The sequence below is a fragment of the Biomphalaria glabrata genome, chromosome 10, assembly GCF_947242115.1.
Source record: "Biomphalaria glabrata chromosome 10, xgBioGlab47.1, whole genome shotgun sequence".
Lineage (NCBI taxonomy): Eukaryota > Metazoa > Mollusca > Gastropoda > Planorbidae > Biomphalaria > Biomphalaria glabrata.
Window position 1 is genome coordinate 12,124,792 of NC_074720.1, and position 16,659 is coordinate 12,141,450.

The following is a 16,659-nucleotide window of genomic DNA, read 5'->3' on the forward strand; positions in this document are numbered from 1 at the left end:
AGAGTTGTAGTTAGGTCAGGAATTAGTGGGCCATGTTAAAGACTCTCCTATTCTTAAGTCCTATGTTTAGAACTTCTTTGCCTTGATTAATATTATACGTGTAGTGCAAACTAAGGAATCTGATTGTCTTCCTTTAATAACTCCTCCAATATTAATTTGTCTCCCTTTGTTAATCATTACCAGTTCCAGAATAATCCATGACTTTTTTGTTCCTGCACGTGCTTAATTTGCTGATACCATGGAATCTTGTTAATATACTTCTTGAGTTGACCAGGTTGTAATCCTAACACGATGGGGAGAGTTCAAGCTGTACCAAACAGATGATCACTAGTCGACCTGATGTATAGATCTTGATTTCTCACTCACAGAACTGTTCATGTACACCATGCATTCCTTTAATTAAGATTTATAAACTTAAGTTTTGAACGAAAAAAAAAAATGGATTAAAAAAAATGTTCTTGATAAAAACGTAATGTATGAAATCATTTATTCCAAGTTGAAAATGTTTTAAAAAGAAAAACTTAACCAAGACTGTGTTAGGCCAACTAAATAACATGACAAGGAAACATTGGAAGTACACAGAACATGTTTGTTACAGTAACACCAAAAGAATTGCACCATTCTGAACACACTAGTTGTTGTTGACCCTCTTGAACCAAGTAAACAATAGTGAAAACAATATCTGTGATCTGTAGTATTAGCAGGTAACCAGTCAAGAAAACAGAAGAATACTTTTCTTTCATTCAGTATGGTAATTAAAAATTGAATAATTTCAGTGTTTCTTATTTAAAAAATTCATTAAAAAATGTATTGGTTTTACTTTTCCCTGATAGGAATGTCAAAAATTATTATATAATATAAGCAGCATTCAAAAAGAAATTAATAGATAACTAATTATATGTAAAAGTCATAGTTATATAACAAAATGTTTACAAACAAAAATATTTAAAAATTCACTGTTCTATGTACCAATTGTACATGAGTAGCCCGAGTTACCAAAAATCAAAATCATATTTATTTTGAAGGCAGACGTTTACAATGGCAACTGAAGATCAAAAAGACTAAAATCAAAAGAAATTCTTAAAATTATAAATACTTAAAATGACTGGATCTCATTTGTACCTTTGTATATATAATACTTTTTGTTTTCTTTCCTTGAAGTTCAAATTGATTCACTCAGTACAGACAACAATGACTAAATTGATATGTGCTTTTGTTTTTAGCTTGGCCTATCAGTTATTGATAGTTGTTGAAAATTAAATCAAGTTTAGACACAATTCAGTCAGATTCATTCACCAGTTGTTCTAAGGCAAAATCATTTTTTTTAATAATAAAAATAAAAAAGCAAACAAAAAAAAAGTATTTCTGAGCAGAATTGAGCAGAATGGTACCCACTTTCCTGTTCCTTTTCAAGTCTCAATAGAAAACATTCATGTGCTGATATTCAAATAGTCTAATGCATAGAAACATGGTCATTGTCACTGACACACTGTCAAACAGAAACATTGAAGATAATGTAAACACTGTCCATCACATGGTCAAACAAACAGTTCAGTTGATGTAGACAGTTTGTCACAAATCAAATAGAAACATGTGACTTTGATGTTGTTTTTTAAATTAGAGATATCAATATCAAATTGTGAACCTTTAAAATATATAAGATGGTGCTATTTAGAAATCAGGGCAGATAATATACATTTTGTTCACAAAATGAGGAACATAATGAATGGTGCAAAGAAAGGCAGAGTGTCTATTTGCTTATATAATCATAGTACAACAATGGACATACTTAAAAGTAGATATTTACAAAATACACTCATATCTTTTGATGTCAAAATAAGTAAAAAAAAAAAAAAGGTTTTTGTTAATATCACATCACCATTAAGTGCAGAGCTCAGTCAGACAGTAGACATAGGTGCTGATCAAATGTTTATACAAAAGTTAGACAAGGTATAACAGTACACAATTAGTCCTGGACTCAGAAACAACTAGTCAAACTTTGATCAACTAACAAATGGTACAGTATCTATTTGCTGCCTGGCTTGAGAAAAGAGTGAAATCAGAGCTAGGCCAATTGCTTCTGGATTTAATCTTACAATGCTGCTAAGTGTAACAGAAATATCACATACTTCCATTAATTCTAAAGATTATATGACTATACTAATTCTATCACAACTATAGTGCTTTTTTAGATGATGCACATTACAGATTGTTTTAACGACATCTTTAAAATTTTACAGATAGCCCAGAAAAACTTCACAGCTTACACATAGCATTACATGTGTTACCATATTATAAGAAAACATTCACTGCATCGATGTGTTACCCAATATGACATCAATGTTCAAAATTGTTTTCTATTGAAATTTTTAGAAACGTGTACACATTTTTTTTTAAACTTAAGATATTTTTTTTTCCTCATGATTACATAAAATACCATTCAAATTTTTTTTTTGTTCCACACTATGATTTGCAACTTGTTTGTTTCTTAAGACAGAGTAACACTTAGTGGTTTCAGCAGAATCATGTTTAACAGAGTATTCTGTGACATTTCCATAAGAATCATGTATTTCAAAATAGAACTACATTGACATGGTTACAAAAGTGCAATTTAAAAAATAATACAGCTGTATAAACATTTAACAAAACAAAAGTAATATTTAATGCTTTCATTGTAAAATACTTGTCACAATTCATCCAATCAAACTTGACGTAGAAATATGACTACAGCTCAGGTTGTTTTATCTCATTGTGGCTGAGCACAGTTTCACACTGTAATATCAATGGTTTTAAGGATATTATTCCAACTCAATGTCATACACATATAGTAAAAAATATCATAGAGATCAGTGGCTTTTCTGGTCTAGTCTTACATGCAGTTGACACACATAACCCATATTGGGAGTCAAACTGTAAATGTTTCAGGATACAGGGGTCCATTTCAAGATGACAAAATTTATTCTTTGAAAGTATTAATACTCACTAGTTCCCCTCAAGTAAGCATTCAAAAAATGCATCTATATGTTAGTAATATGTAAAATTAGAGCACTGTATTAAATTACTGAACAAGACACAATATCACACCAGAAATGCTGTTTCATTTTTATATACAGAAAAACCTAATTATGCATAAATGTGTGTAATAATAATTTAGATCTATAAAAGGTGCTTAGATGTGTATTTATGACTGTCAGCCAATCAGCTTACTGGAGTTTTGTAAACTAATATTTTAAAAATAAAAATCTATAGCATTTAACTGACATAATTCAAAAACATAAGGGTCATTGAAAAGAAATTTTTATGAACATTTGCTTTAAATATATGCACTTTGAAGGAACACAATAAATTTTTATAACATATTGAAGAGTTAATTTTTTTAAAATGCTACAAGTCAAAATGATATTATGGGCATTCAAACAATTCACTAGCATACATGGTTGTATAAAAGGCTGTACAGTGACCACCACTTTAAGGAAAACAAAACAAACAGCTCAGAGTTTAATAAATATTTCGCATATAATATAGGAAATGTCGGTGTGTGGATGTTAAGAGAAATATTTGCGATAGAGGAGAACGGCAGCACAAGCGATGGCTCCAGCTCCAATGACCACAGCAAACTGTTTTTGTGAGCTACCAAAATACTCGCGTATAGCCTCCTGTTGAAACATTTTTTTTTAGAATTATCTGAAATTGTTTGTTGTTTTTTTTACAGAAAATAGAAATTTAGCTAAATATGTTTTAAAAAGTTGTGAATAGATAAAATATATTTAAGTTACTAATCCCCACTAGTAATCATGGTGTAGTAGTTGACCTACGTGTTGAAATATTTAGCAGATTTAGTTGGTCCACAAAAATCTTGTATGTATAGGCTAAAATGTCTTGTTTTTCATTGAATTAAAAAATAGTAAGTGCCTGGCACAATAATATCAAGTTGGCAAATAACATGCATGTGAATTGGCAAAGTAATAATATTAATTAAATTAGACAATATTGATTAAATTAGACAACTTACCCATCCCCCTCTCTCAATAATCCATCGAACTACATGATCTCTCATGAACTCCACAATCAAATTTATGATGGCTCGGATTAGAGGGATTCTATCAAGAGCCTAAACAAATGTGAAACATTAGTGATAAAAATGTCAAGGATGTAATACTTAAGTAATCTTATGGGTAACTTTCTAAATAATTTTCACACACAAGCTATATTAAAAAAAAAAAAGAACGAAAATTGTACCTTCAAACAAACTTTGTAAGCAAAGTAAAACAAGGCAACAACTCTACCCCAGTTGAAGATACCATCTTTAAATATATTGGAGGCTACAGTTAATAAAGTTTGTCGTTCTGCCTCAGGAGGAACTCTGTTTACAAGCCTATAAAATTAAAAAGAAATCAATTAATTCATGCTCAATACAATAAGAAAATGTTTGCTGTTTTTTGTCTATGTATTTTACTTAAACATGTGATGGTCAAAATGATTGAACTATGATTTGTAGAGACAGTGTGTGGCAAGTGATGACAAGACTAAGAATATCTCTGAAGTAATTTTAATGATAAATCAACTGAAGCAACAAACAAGTTGGAGTGTGTGTTTCTGGACATTTGAAACATTTTAACCTTTTACCATAACAAAGACAAAATACCAATTACAAGAACAGATTTAAAAAAAACAAACAATTATTTAAATAAAGTTCAATTCTAGATCACACTTTAAAATATTTGAATGAATAAATGCCTCATTGTGTTTGTATAATTTAACAGTGTTTTTTTAACATTGCTAAATGGTTGTGTAAAAAATACTGATTACAAATATTTCCATTCGGAAAATAAAAGCCTTATTAATATTTTTTTTAATGTGACAAAAGTGCATGTTCTATTCATGCATATCCATTGTGTATACCATGAGAGATATGAAGGAGTGATTTACACCTAGCTTTGCTTTAAATGAGAGGCACATTTCCAAGCTCAAATTTGCATTTGCAGATTCACTGGAGAAAATTCAGACCTATTAAATGATCTATCTCCTAATTAGATGCTTAAGTTAAAGCCATTAGAAGGCAAAACAGTGATGAAACAAAAATGCAAATAGTTCTTTGTGTCAGAAACAACACAGGATGCTGCTTCAAAGTTCATGGCTAAACACTAGAGGCAGTTAAAGTCAAGTATAACAAGAATGGAGAGTACCAGTAATCAAGAAAATTTAAAAAAACAACTGTCTCTGTGGCCAATGTTCAACTCTTAAAATTTCAAGCCTCTTAGAATTTATTTACTCTTTTATGGTTTCAAATCCTATAGGGTTAAGTAGGACACTTGCCACACCAAACACCAATAAAGATGATTTGTTATAATTGCATTAGCCATAAAATCTCTTTTTTAATACTGACACAGAAATTAGAGTCAGTTTGATTTCACCTGCTTAAGACCCTCAGGGTCTCTAAAAAGTTTGGCTTCACTTTTCTGAAACAAATCAGATAACAGTCTTATTTTTAGAACATCTACTTACTCTTGTAGCTTTTGATCTTTGTCTAAGTCATCACCAATAAACCTCAATGCTCTGCCTATTTCTCGAACATGTTCCATTGGTGGCCCTTCAACAATGATTTAAATAAATATTCAGAAACCCTAACTACAACTTTTTAAAATTTCACTTAACATGAAAAACAAACTAAAAATAAGTAAAAATTCAATAAATTAAAAAGCCTCACTAACCTGTGGGTGTACCAGGTTCTTGTAATTGTTCAATGCCAGGAACTGTCTCGATTCCATCACTTTGCATACGCTCATATATAAAGTTGTTGAGCAGATAGCGTCCCTGATTTGTGACATCCTCGAGAGTTAATCTCTGCTGCCTTCGTGGTGCATCTATCACAACAATGACCAAAACCATTGATTATATACATTTTGAATTATAGGCATGGCTTGATCCCTTCTATATCTAGACTCTACATCTATATTATTTCAATGACATGCTTAGTAGTACTTTTTCATTTTTCATGACAAAATTTTTAACTATTTGATGAGGTTTTTCAAGGAACAAATGTCTGACATTTGGTCCTGATCACTGACAGATATAATCACTAATTTTCCCACTTACTGTGGATGAAAAAATAAGAAAATTAACTTAAGCCTAGAACAACTTGAAGCTATTCTCACTTTGAAATTGCAGCTGTTAAGTTTATCAAAAACTATTTTATTCACAGTATTGACCCAATGTTTTTTAAAGCCAACATTTAAATATCTTAAAAAGTACCAAATTTGATTTTATTTCCTTCCATTTCAGGAATCTAGATTTTAGTTAGGTTACTAGAACTAATACTTATAGTCATTTTCACCTAAGAAACAGCTTAAGCCCTGCAGCCACAATTTTTACATTTGAATTTGTATTGCTCCATAATGGTAAATCCTAGGAAAAAACTGCAAACATCTATAAACTTGTCATCCATTTGACGATAACAAAAGATGATGTTTTGTTTCGCTAAGCAAAGTTACAATAAAATATGATGATGAAGAGGGTCAGGTCAATGAGGTTCAGCGCTGGCATTAACGAAACACTGATCCCCAATTAGTAACTTAACGAACACTCTCAGTGCGCTAACAAACACTTCATTGTTATTGCATTTAAAAAACTTTATTATCTTCAATTTCCTTTTTTTTTTTTTTTTATATTAATTTCTTTTTACACTAACTCAAGACTGACAGGTCAATGTTACTTTTCCCACTCTCAATTGCTCCCTTCTCTGCTTATAAATGATGCCACAACCAGGCCATTAGACACAAGTTTTAAACCCCCCCCCCCCCCCCCCCAAAAAAAAACAGCTTGACCTAGTGATAGCCTGCTCACACCACTCAGTGACTATTTGAGTAAATCTAAATTTGGTATCTAATTGATCAATAATTGTTCCTTCTGCCATGTTTTTTTTCTGGTGCTGTGTTGATCAGGGTCGGCCTTAGACCACTGCAACCTATGCGGCCTCAGTGGGCCCTGCACTTTCATAGGCCCTGCGCTAATTCTAGGTGTAAATTATTAAATTAAACCATTTTAACTTCTAATTAGGCTATTATTAAAGGGTTACAGCGGCCTCCAGATTTTCCAGGAGCTCCTGGAAATCTCAAAATGCAAAATCTTCTGAAAACTCTTACAAAATTGTCATTCAGGAGTGTCATTCAATATGGAAAGCGCCAACCCTACTCGCGTTAAAAAAAAAATGACATTGTCATAGAATCTTTCATTTAATAAAAATGAGCTGTTCTAAGGCAAATTTTAAACAAAAACAGGAAGTTCAAATACTTAATTTAATAATAGTCATTAGCATATATAGATATAGATCTATCTCGACCTCTTAAAAAAAAAAAATCAAAAGCCAAAAAAAAATTAATTAAAAGCTATATTTGCTACTTGATAGTAAATCTAAAAGGCAGATCTGAATATTTATCTGCTTTTTGTAGATGGCTCGTAAAATTAATTTGACAGTGATTTTGTACTTAGTAAAGTAAATTAAGTATGAATAAAATGCATCAGATGAATCTATTTTCTAATACAAAATCTTAATTTTCACATATTATCCTTATCCATAAGGCCCCGCATAGGACTGGCCCTAGTGTTCATGATAATATGCTTAGTACCTAATTATCAGGGCACCAAGGAGAGACAATAAGGGAGAGGGAGAACAGGGATGTGCCTGTCACAGCATTTGTTTGTTAATTGTATTAGCATACACTTTTTTTGCTTTAGTAGCCTTTCACTTTGTCCTTTCAAAACTTGTATCGTATCGCATTTGTGTCAAAATAGTAATAAAATAGTGTTTAAAAAAGGTAGCATGAACACCTCTATTTACACATAGGCTATAACATGTATGTGTTTCCGTGCCTATTTAGAAGCATTTTAGATAGTTGATGTTTGTGCTAATATTATATGATATTACGTCATTGTTTGTTGTTTATGTTTTGTGCAAAAGCAAAAGGATTGAATGGAAATAAAAAGATAGTTTTTTCTATGTCTACTTTGATAGTCACAGTCTCGTTATTATTATCATTACTATTAATTAATGTCTACAATGTTAATGTTAATATTTATCTGTGACAACAGAACAATGTTTAAGTTTCTCTTTCAGACCTTACAATCTAAAGGGCAGATCATGTTAAAGTATCTGTTTCTTTGGCCAACGGTTAACAAGGAGGGTGTCATGTGGCCATCACAACGACCAACCACCTTTACCATCCCCAACTAAAGTCAGTTAACCATTACAGTTGGGTGAACTCAGGGATGCCCTAAAAATCCAGAAATTCAAAATCCCAGTCTTCACCGTGATTCAAACCCAGGACCCCAGATTCAGAAGCCAAGAGCCAAAACACTCAGCCACCGCACCCCAGGTCATGTATGGCTTATACCTAAATTTTCTACAAAATGCCCTTAACCCAGACCAACCCTTCCTCTGTTCTTGACGAAAAAAAAATGACATTGTCATACCAATGCACTTTGAGCCCCAGTAAACCCCTTGTTTTTAAGAGTAAATGAAACTATATGTCTGAACTATAAAGAAATAAAGCGTGCACAAAAACAATCTAATCTAGACTAGTTCCGTGAAAGCTATCAAAATAAAGGCTCATTTTTTTAAATATTATGGGGTGTTCACTAATATCAGAAAACAGGTGGTGTTAGACGAAAATGACTATAGGCCGAAAAGTCTAGAGCTACTAACTAGACTCTTAGATCTAGAATCTTAAATCTAGACTTAGAATCTAGATGGTCTCAGTCTCAGTTTTAATCAAGAATCTAGAATAAATCTAGATGGTCTCAGTCTTACTCATTAAATATTCCAGTCTAGATTCTAGACTAGCTCTAGATATAATAGTTAGGCTTAAACTTAGACTTCAGATCTAGTCTACTATACTATACTATATCTAGAAAAACTGTAAAAAAAAATCTCTACTAGACTCTAGCATTTAGAAGTAGAAATATTGAAATATATATATGTATATATAGGGAAAAAATGCATTTAATTTACATTGGCTATAAAGTATAAAGAATCTATATCTCTGTAATTTGTAAGAGATTTGTAATTATAAGATGATAAAGATTGAAGGAGTTTGACAAGTACTACAAAAGTCAAAGTAGGTCTACTATGAGTAGTATGATATTTTTTTTTATTATTTTATCTGATAAATTTTATGTAGATTTAGTAGATTCTACTAGAATTTACTAGATCTAGAATCTAGTCTAGAATAGTCTAGATCTATAAATAATAATAGAAGACTATAAATATAATAGTAGATCTATAATAAATAATAATAATAGTATATAATAATTAGATTATTAGAACTAGTATTTAGATCTAGGACTAGATCTATATAATTTTATCATATTTATAATAATTCTAGATCTAGATCTAAGATTAAAAGGGAAACTCCGATAGTTTTTCAAATTTTAGTTATTGACATATTTAAATTCTGTGTAAAAAGTTGTAATAGTAAACATTATATCATTTTTTATTTAAATGCTCGGAAAATTTTATATTTAATAAATTAGACAGAAAATTCTCCACGCCCCCAAAAAAACGGGGTTCTGCGAGATGTTTTTAGTTTTTAAAAATGTGACGTCACAAGGGTGCTGGCTAAATATAGATCTAGACCTATATAACCGATAAACTCTCTAGTCTAGATCTAGACCTATCGGATCACATTTATTGTTACGCTTCACAGCTAGATCTAGTCTCCACGTTGATTTATAATCGGTCATTGTTTATAAATAATATTCTAGATATAAACATCTATTTCTACTTGAAGAAAATTAAATATTGTTCTTCAGCTTGTTGCAGTAGTTCCAATCACAAAGATAAAATCAGCAAGTATGCTGATACAGAAATTAGTGTCTCTTTTCATTTGTTTCCAAGAGATGAAGTTTTAAAGGGAAAATGGGGAAAATGTATTCGCCTGAAGAGCAAATATTTTACAAAGGCATTAGCTAATTCCTGTTTATGCTCAAACCATTTTGAGAGAAGCTGTTTCAGCAACTTCATTGCTGTGGAAATGGGATTTGAAAAAAAATTGAAGTTAATACCAGGTGCAGTACCAACAATACATTGGATTTCCAGGCCAAAGAATTCAATTAATGATACTACTGAGACATTTTAAACAACTGAAGTTCATAAATATAAATGAATCAGATTTGTGAGCTAGAAATTTACTACGAATACTAGATCTACTATTAAATAAGTAGATCTATCGTCTACGAAACTCAATTCCAACTTTTTAACTTTTGACTTTGGGGGTGTGTCTCGCCGGCTGAGCCAGCGTCAAGCTCTCTCATCACTTTTTCCATGTCAACCAATGTTAGGTCAAAACGGCACAAAAAAATCATAATTTTCTTACGGTCAAACATACAGTCATAATTTATACACCATTAGAAATTTCTTTTAAAGTATTTTAATGATGTACTAACGAAAATTTTTTTTATCAAAGATAATTTTTTTTTGCCCCCCTATCTATAGGATTTGAGTGCACACTCGTGACGTCACACAGAAATTCAGTGAAAATCTGACTGTTTCGGATGCGCAGAAAAATTATGTCACAAAAACATCAATTACTAAGTTATTCTTGCAAATAAAAAAAAAAGAATAATATATTCATTATCTATAAATCAAAACACATACTAGATCAAAAATTGTCAAAACCATCTGAGTTTCCCTTTAATCTAGCTTAGTAGCTAGGCCTACTAGTACTAGATCTATCATCTAGTAAATTCTAGTAGACTAATAGTAGTAATAATACTCACTGTATGTGTGTATTATCATTTATTATGTATACAAATACTCCAACTCTAAACTAAGACTCTAGAGATCTAGTAGATCTACTAGTACTAGAGTCTCAGGTCTAGTCTAGAGTCTAGTTACAGTCTAGTATAAAGTAAGACTCTAGTAACTAGTTTAGTTAACTGTCTAGATCTAGAGCTATGTATGTCTAGATCTAGATCTAGTTTTTCTAGTTATATTTCTAGTTCTAGTCCTAGACTAGTCTAGTGACTAGTACTGAGTGAGTAGTAGATCGACATCTATAATCTATATAGACTCTAGATCTAGATTTTTAAATCTAGATCTAGAAGTACAGTCTAGAAAAAAAATACTTTAAATGTTTAATAGTTATAGTCTAACTCTAAGTCTAGATTACTCTAGATTCTAGATTGACTAGATCATACAACTGTGAACTAGGTCTAGATGTAGATTTAGATCTTATACTTATTTTTTTTTACTTATATAAGTTATATAATATAGTTACTTACTAGAGTAGATGCATGATCTATATAAATAAAAATGAAAACTTACCTCCACCAAACAGTGGTCTTCTTTCTATACTTGCCATTTTTTTTTATTTTTGTTGTTAAAATGGATTCAACGCTACTAAATTCTAGAGACTAGTGCCAGTGGCTTACTTATTGTCAATGATAATTTTTCTTTAGAAAACATTTGTCCTTAGTCCGCCATCTTTGTATAAGCACTAGACTAAATTTAGAATAGTTAAAAAAAAAAAAAAAAACTAAACTATATAAATAAAAATGAAAACTTACCTCCACCAAACAGTGGTCTTCTTTCTATACTTGCCATTTTTTTTTATTTTTGTTGTTAAAATGGATTCAACGCTCCTACTAAATTCTAGTGACTAGTGCCAGTGGCTTACTTATTGTCAATGATAATTTTTCTTTAGAAAACATTTGTCCTTAGTCCGCCATCTTTGTATAAGCACTAAATTTAGAATAGTTAAAAAAAAAAAAAAACTTTAGCTCTAGATCTAGCAGCTTTTCGCTTTTTAACTAATAAATAACAAATGTATATCCCGAACGATCTTTTTGCTAACTATAAATCACGAACAATCACAATCATATTAAAGGAACCCTTTTTTTTTTTTACTGCATCTATGCCAAGCTATCAAAACATTTATCATTTACCAAAGTAGATTTTATATAGTTCGTCCATCGTGGTTCGATGATGACCACTTTGTCATCCAGGGGGCTGAGGGCTTTGCACTGGGGTTTTATGCCTCCTCATGTGGCTGGTGAGACCTATGTGTGCCCGGAATGTTCGGCTGCACACTTTGCAGGTTATTCCAACTGGAGCTAGTGTCATTGGCCTTGCTTTTCTTCTCTGGCGCTTTTCTTCTGCCAGCGTTGTTCTCTTTTCCTCAGCAACCTGTGCGCCAGTTTTCACAGCGCGACACCATGACGCTCAGTTATGTGTCTCTGTCTCCCAGGTGGCTGGGTCAATGTTGAAAGCCTTCAGAAAAGCTTTGAGGGTGTCCCTGAAGCGCTTTCTTTGACCACCTTGCGAGCGCTTTCCTTTGCTTCGTTGGCCATACAAGAGTCGTTTAGGGATGCGGCGGTCTTCCATTCTGCAGACGTGTCCTGCCCATCGCAGCTGGGACTGCATCAAGATTGTGTGGATGCTTTGCAGACCCGCTCTTCGAAGGACTTCATTATCTGGTATTTTGTCTTGTCATTTGACATTCAGTATTTTTATTTAGACATGTCATGTGGAAGTGATTCAGTTTCTTTGCATTTTTTCTGTACACTGTCCACGTTTCTGCGGCATAGAGCAATGTAGTGAGGATGACACCTCGATAGTTCCCTAGCTTTATACAAAGCTATGGATCGTTACGAAAGTAGAAATATGGAAATAACTAAACGCATAAATATATTGGCTATTTATAGGGGCCTATAAATAAATTTATAAATAATTTATATCTGTAATTATAAGATGATAAAGATTGAAGGAGTTTGACAAGTACTACAAAAGTCAAAGTAGGCCTAGTATTTTGAAATGTTTTCCATTGACGCTGATGAGATTACCGACATATCTGATACAGCTCAAAATCTTGGTATTTCTTCGCAGTACAAAGAACAAAGTTTTGAAATCTGAGAAGTTAGAAGCTATGAAGAGCATAGGCTACATAGGAGCACCACAGTCCTATCAAAGAAGTTTCAACCATCTTTCTCTTCCTTGGAGAAATTAGTGGGATGGCGATGGTGCCACACGTATGGTTTACAACAAGAGTAATTCGAAAAGTTGTCAAGTCAGATGGAATCGAGCATCTGTGGCTTCATTGCATTATTAACCAACAAAATATATGTGGTAAGATGCTCAGTCTGGACCATGTGATGATGATCGTGTTCAGATTGAACAATGTTTGTAGCTTCGAAAATCCACCTGCGGCCAATGTGTCAAGTGCCCAGACAGAGCTGAAGCTGGAACTGATTGAGTTACAAAGCTAGACATCACTGCTTGACAAATTTCAAGTGATGCAAACAATAGATTTCTACTTCTACTGCGTGTTGCTTGCAGAAACTCCGAAAACAAAGCGTTATTGATGATCACAATGATTACAAGCACTTATTTGTGAGGACAAGCCTTTTTAAAGATGAATCGTGCGAAACACATATTATGTAATCGTCTCACGGACAAACATCTAGAGTTCTAGTTTCAGTGATTCCATTGGCGCCTCACCAAGGCAGCGGGTTATTAAAAGTCTGTTTAGGATAGGCCTAAACTTCTAATGAATTAATGTAAGCACTAGATGTTTAGATTCACGGGTTTGTAAAAAAAAAAAAAAAAAAAAAATGTTTATTCCCCCCATTTTTTTTTTTACCTTTTTAGTGTTGTGGCACAGTGGCCCGCGATTCGAGTGTCGGAAACTGAAATGGTCCGCCGACCGAATAAGGCAGAGCATCACTGGTGTATGTCTTTGTCCAAACCTTCAGCAGTAGAGCGGGGGATGGACGCGGGCAGGGTTCAAACTTGGTTATCATGACTACAGTCCGAAACGCATACCACACAATCAGGCAGCCATTTGTAATCTCTGCTGCAATGTGTGCTTATAAATAGCTTGAAATCACATTTCAGAGCTTTGTCTTATTTACAGCAATTACAGAAAGAAGTTTGACAATGCTACGCTAAGTAATAGCAACTCTTATAGTCCAACGAGAGGAATGTTGTGTCTACATTTATCTCGCGTTCCTCCGACGGAAAAGGAAACCCGAAGCGAAGCAGCTCGGATTTCTAAGATTAGTCAAATATGTACCAAATATGCAGAACATTCAACAACTGACAATGTTCTTACCAGGCAACATAGGTTAAATTTTGGTAATGTAGGCTAAGTGAATGCATGGCAGCCAGGCCTGAGCCAGGTCGTGTGGTATGACTGTCATCTCAATGTTCCCGGGTTCGAACTCTGCCTGTCACCCTACGGGAAGTTTTGGGATAGGATGTAATAAAACTTCAATTCTGAATGAGCCTATGAAACGTGTACAATAAAAACAAATCTATCCCCTACCATAAACAAAAAAAAAACAAAAAACAAATGTTGAATAGCTTATACTGGTCTAAGTAAAATTTGAAAAAAACAACAACTCGTATAAGCAGCACATTAGAAAGTGAGTTAATTAAATCCTTGACCGTGCCCTTTTAAAAGATATATCCAATATACTTACAGATCTATTAAAATATCTCGAACTTTGATAAAATCGCCAAATCTAAGTATTTTAAACATATCTTTATTGTCTTTGTGCTATTAAAAGCAAATAGGTTATACGTCGTATGTGAAGGTGATTATCTCCGAACCTATGTTGAATTCATCGTAGATAGAGTATATATATATATATATAGCCTATGTATGAATGTAAGCATATACAGATCTAATCCTTTTTAGTTGTTTCAACTTTTGCCAATATACTTGCCCTTAATAATAATAATAATTATTACTATTGAATTTATTGAGCGCTGTAAACAAACATATAATGTAGGCTCAATGCGCTGTGGTAACATTACAAACATAAACATGAGAGCAAAAATGACAAACTAATCTAAAAAAGTTTTAAACAGATAGGTCTTATCCTAATTATAGAGGCTACCTGGATGTGTTGTATGCGCTCTGCAAAAAAGGGGGGAACAACCTGAATTCGATCTCGTGACTCACGCCTCCTCGGGCCGACGCGCTAACCATTCCGCTAGTGAGGTACTTATGACTCTAGAAGATTCTATAGTTATGTATTGTTTGTTTCAACCATACTTTAAAGCGGTGACCTATAAAGGAGACGAATTCAGCATATACCACCACTTCAGTCGAGTACAATTTCTTTCCCTTGTTTGACATACCAAACAAATTAATTAATTACCAATAGTTAATTATGTATATGGTCAACTCTTTTTATCGATTCTTGTGTTGTCAGGTAGGCCTAAAAGAAATAGGGCCTATCGTGGTTGTTGTACAAAATTTCAGCTTTGATTCCAGATTGGGTCTCAGAGAAATAACGGGTACAACCTTTTACCAGACAGACAGAGTGAGTTGAGATAAGGTCTTAAAAAATAGGTTACTCAGAAAGACACAAAGATAACGGCACATTTCTTATCCTATATGCAAGGAAAAAGTGCTCTCCCTTTTCTAGAGAATGAAACGGGTGTTCTACTTTTTGTGCCGACGTTTCTGGGGGGGGGGGGGGGGGGGGGGGCAGTAGATCATATTCGATTGTCGCGGAGGTTTCAGGATCCCCCCCCCCCTCCCAAATAAAATATTTTTCAAACTGATCTTTTTACTTATACATACACGTCGATGGGTTCCATTAATAAACGAAATCTACCAGAATTCAAACAAGAGTCCGAGAAAAAAAAGAAAATATAAACACTATTTGTGTGTAAAAAAAAAAGCCTTCAAGTGTAGTAGTATCAATTAGTCTGGATCAGTCGTCATTTTCGGGGTTCAGCCCCTCCACGCAGAGAGGGGTGCGGTGGAATTTTTTTTTTGCTCTAATTTTATTTATTTTAGCTGAGATTTTAATGTTAAACCATCACTTGCCCCAACGCAGCTAAAGTGTGGGGGGGGGGGGGTGAGTTTAAATTCACCCTCTAGGTGATTTTGAGGTTAACACCCCCCCCTCTTCAATAAAACAAAAAAATAAAGCAAACGAGTCACCAAATTCCACGAGCATAGAGGAAGAAAAAAGTCTTCCACCCAAAACCCTTCCCGAAAAAAAAACAACAATCACCTTGCTACGCCCATGATATGTTGCACACAACACAAAGGACAACAAACCAAAGCGATAAAGACGTTTGAGGGCGCAGTCGTCATAATGGAATGCAGGAAGAAACATTTTCTGTCAATTCATTCACAGTTTTCATGAATTTCTACACCACTTTTAGGAAATAGTCCTACATACAATCTTTTGAGTATTCATAGACTTTTCAGTTGAATATTTCAAAGGCTCTCTGATGCGTTTCAGCATGAGCCTTTTATATATAATTAATGTAGTCTAACCCTTTTTGTTGTCGTCAGCACCTCGTACCCTCCTTTTAGATGCGGGGGTGCCACAGTTAAAGAAACGCTGCTTTTTTAGTAGTAGAAAGTAGATATCATAGGCCTAAACGTGTGACGTGGCACAGAGCTATTGGTCTCTACTGCCCACAGGTTGCGACGTTGATGGTCAGTGTTCAGGCCTACTATGACCATTGGTCTCGGCCTAAGGCAGCACTAAAACAGCTGAGATAGCCCCTTAAATTCTTATGTCTATACGAATAAGTGTCTTCTTCCTTCAAGTCATTGGCAGCTTTCTTCTCTATTAAAGTATTATCATGTGTATTCTAACAGCCAAGAAGTTGTAGGACACCCTGTCTACTGGAAT

General features: G+C 33.5%; 1 protein-coding gene across 4 annotated transcripts; it reads right to left on the minus strand.

The window, feature by feature from the left end:
• Window positions 1-470: 470 nt before the first annotated feature.
• Window positions 471-11,741, minus strand: LOC106070231 (apoptosis regulator BAX-like). Of its 4 annotated transcripts, none has more exons than XM_056043748.1 (6): window positions 11,563-11,741; window positions 5,712-5,864; window positions 5,506-5,590; window positions 4,240-4,375; window positions 4,013-4,111; window positions 471-3,656 (listed from the first exon to the last, which is right to left on the minus strand). In XM_056043748.1, the coding sequence occupies exons 1-6, from the start codon at window positions 11,597-11,599 to the stop codon at window positions 3,546-3,548; spliced, it is 621 nt and encodes a 206-aa protein (XP_055899723.1). In that variant the 5' UTR covers window positions 11,600-11,741; the 3' UTR covers window positions 471-3,545. The 4 variants fall into 4 exon arrangements, with proteins under 4 accessions (XP_055899723.1, XP_055899724.1, XP_055899721.1 ...); XM_056043749.1 differs by lacking the exon at window positions 11,563-11,741 and adding an exon at window positions 11,321-11,488 and having other exon boundaries at window positions 471-2,772; XM_056043746.1 differs by lacking the exon at window positions 11,563-11,741 and adding an exon at window positions 11,321-11,488.
• Between the last annotated feature and the right edge of the window lie 4,918 nt (window positions 11,742-16,659).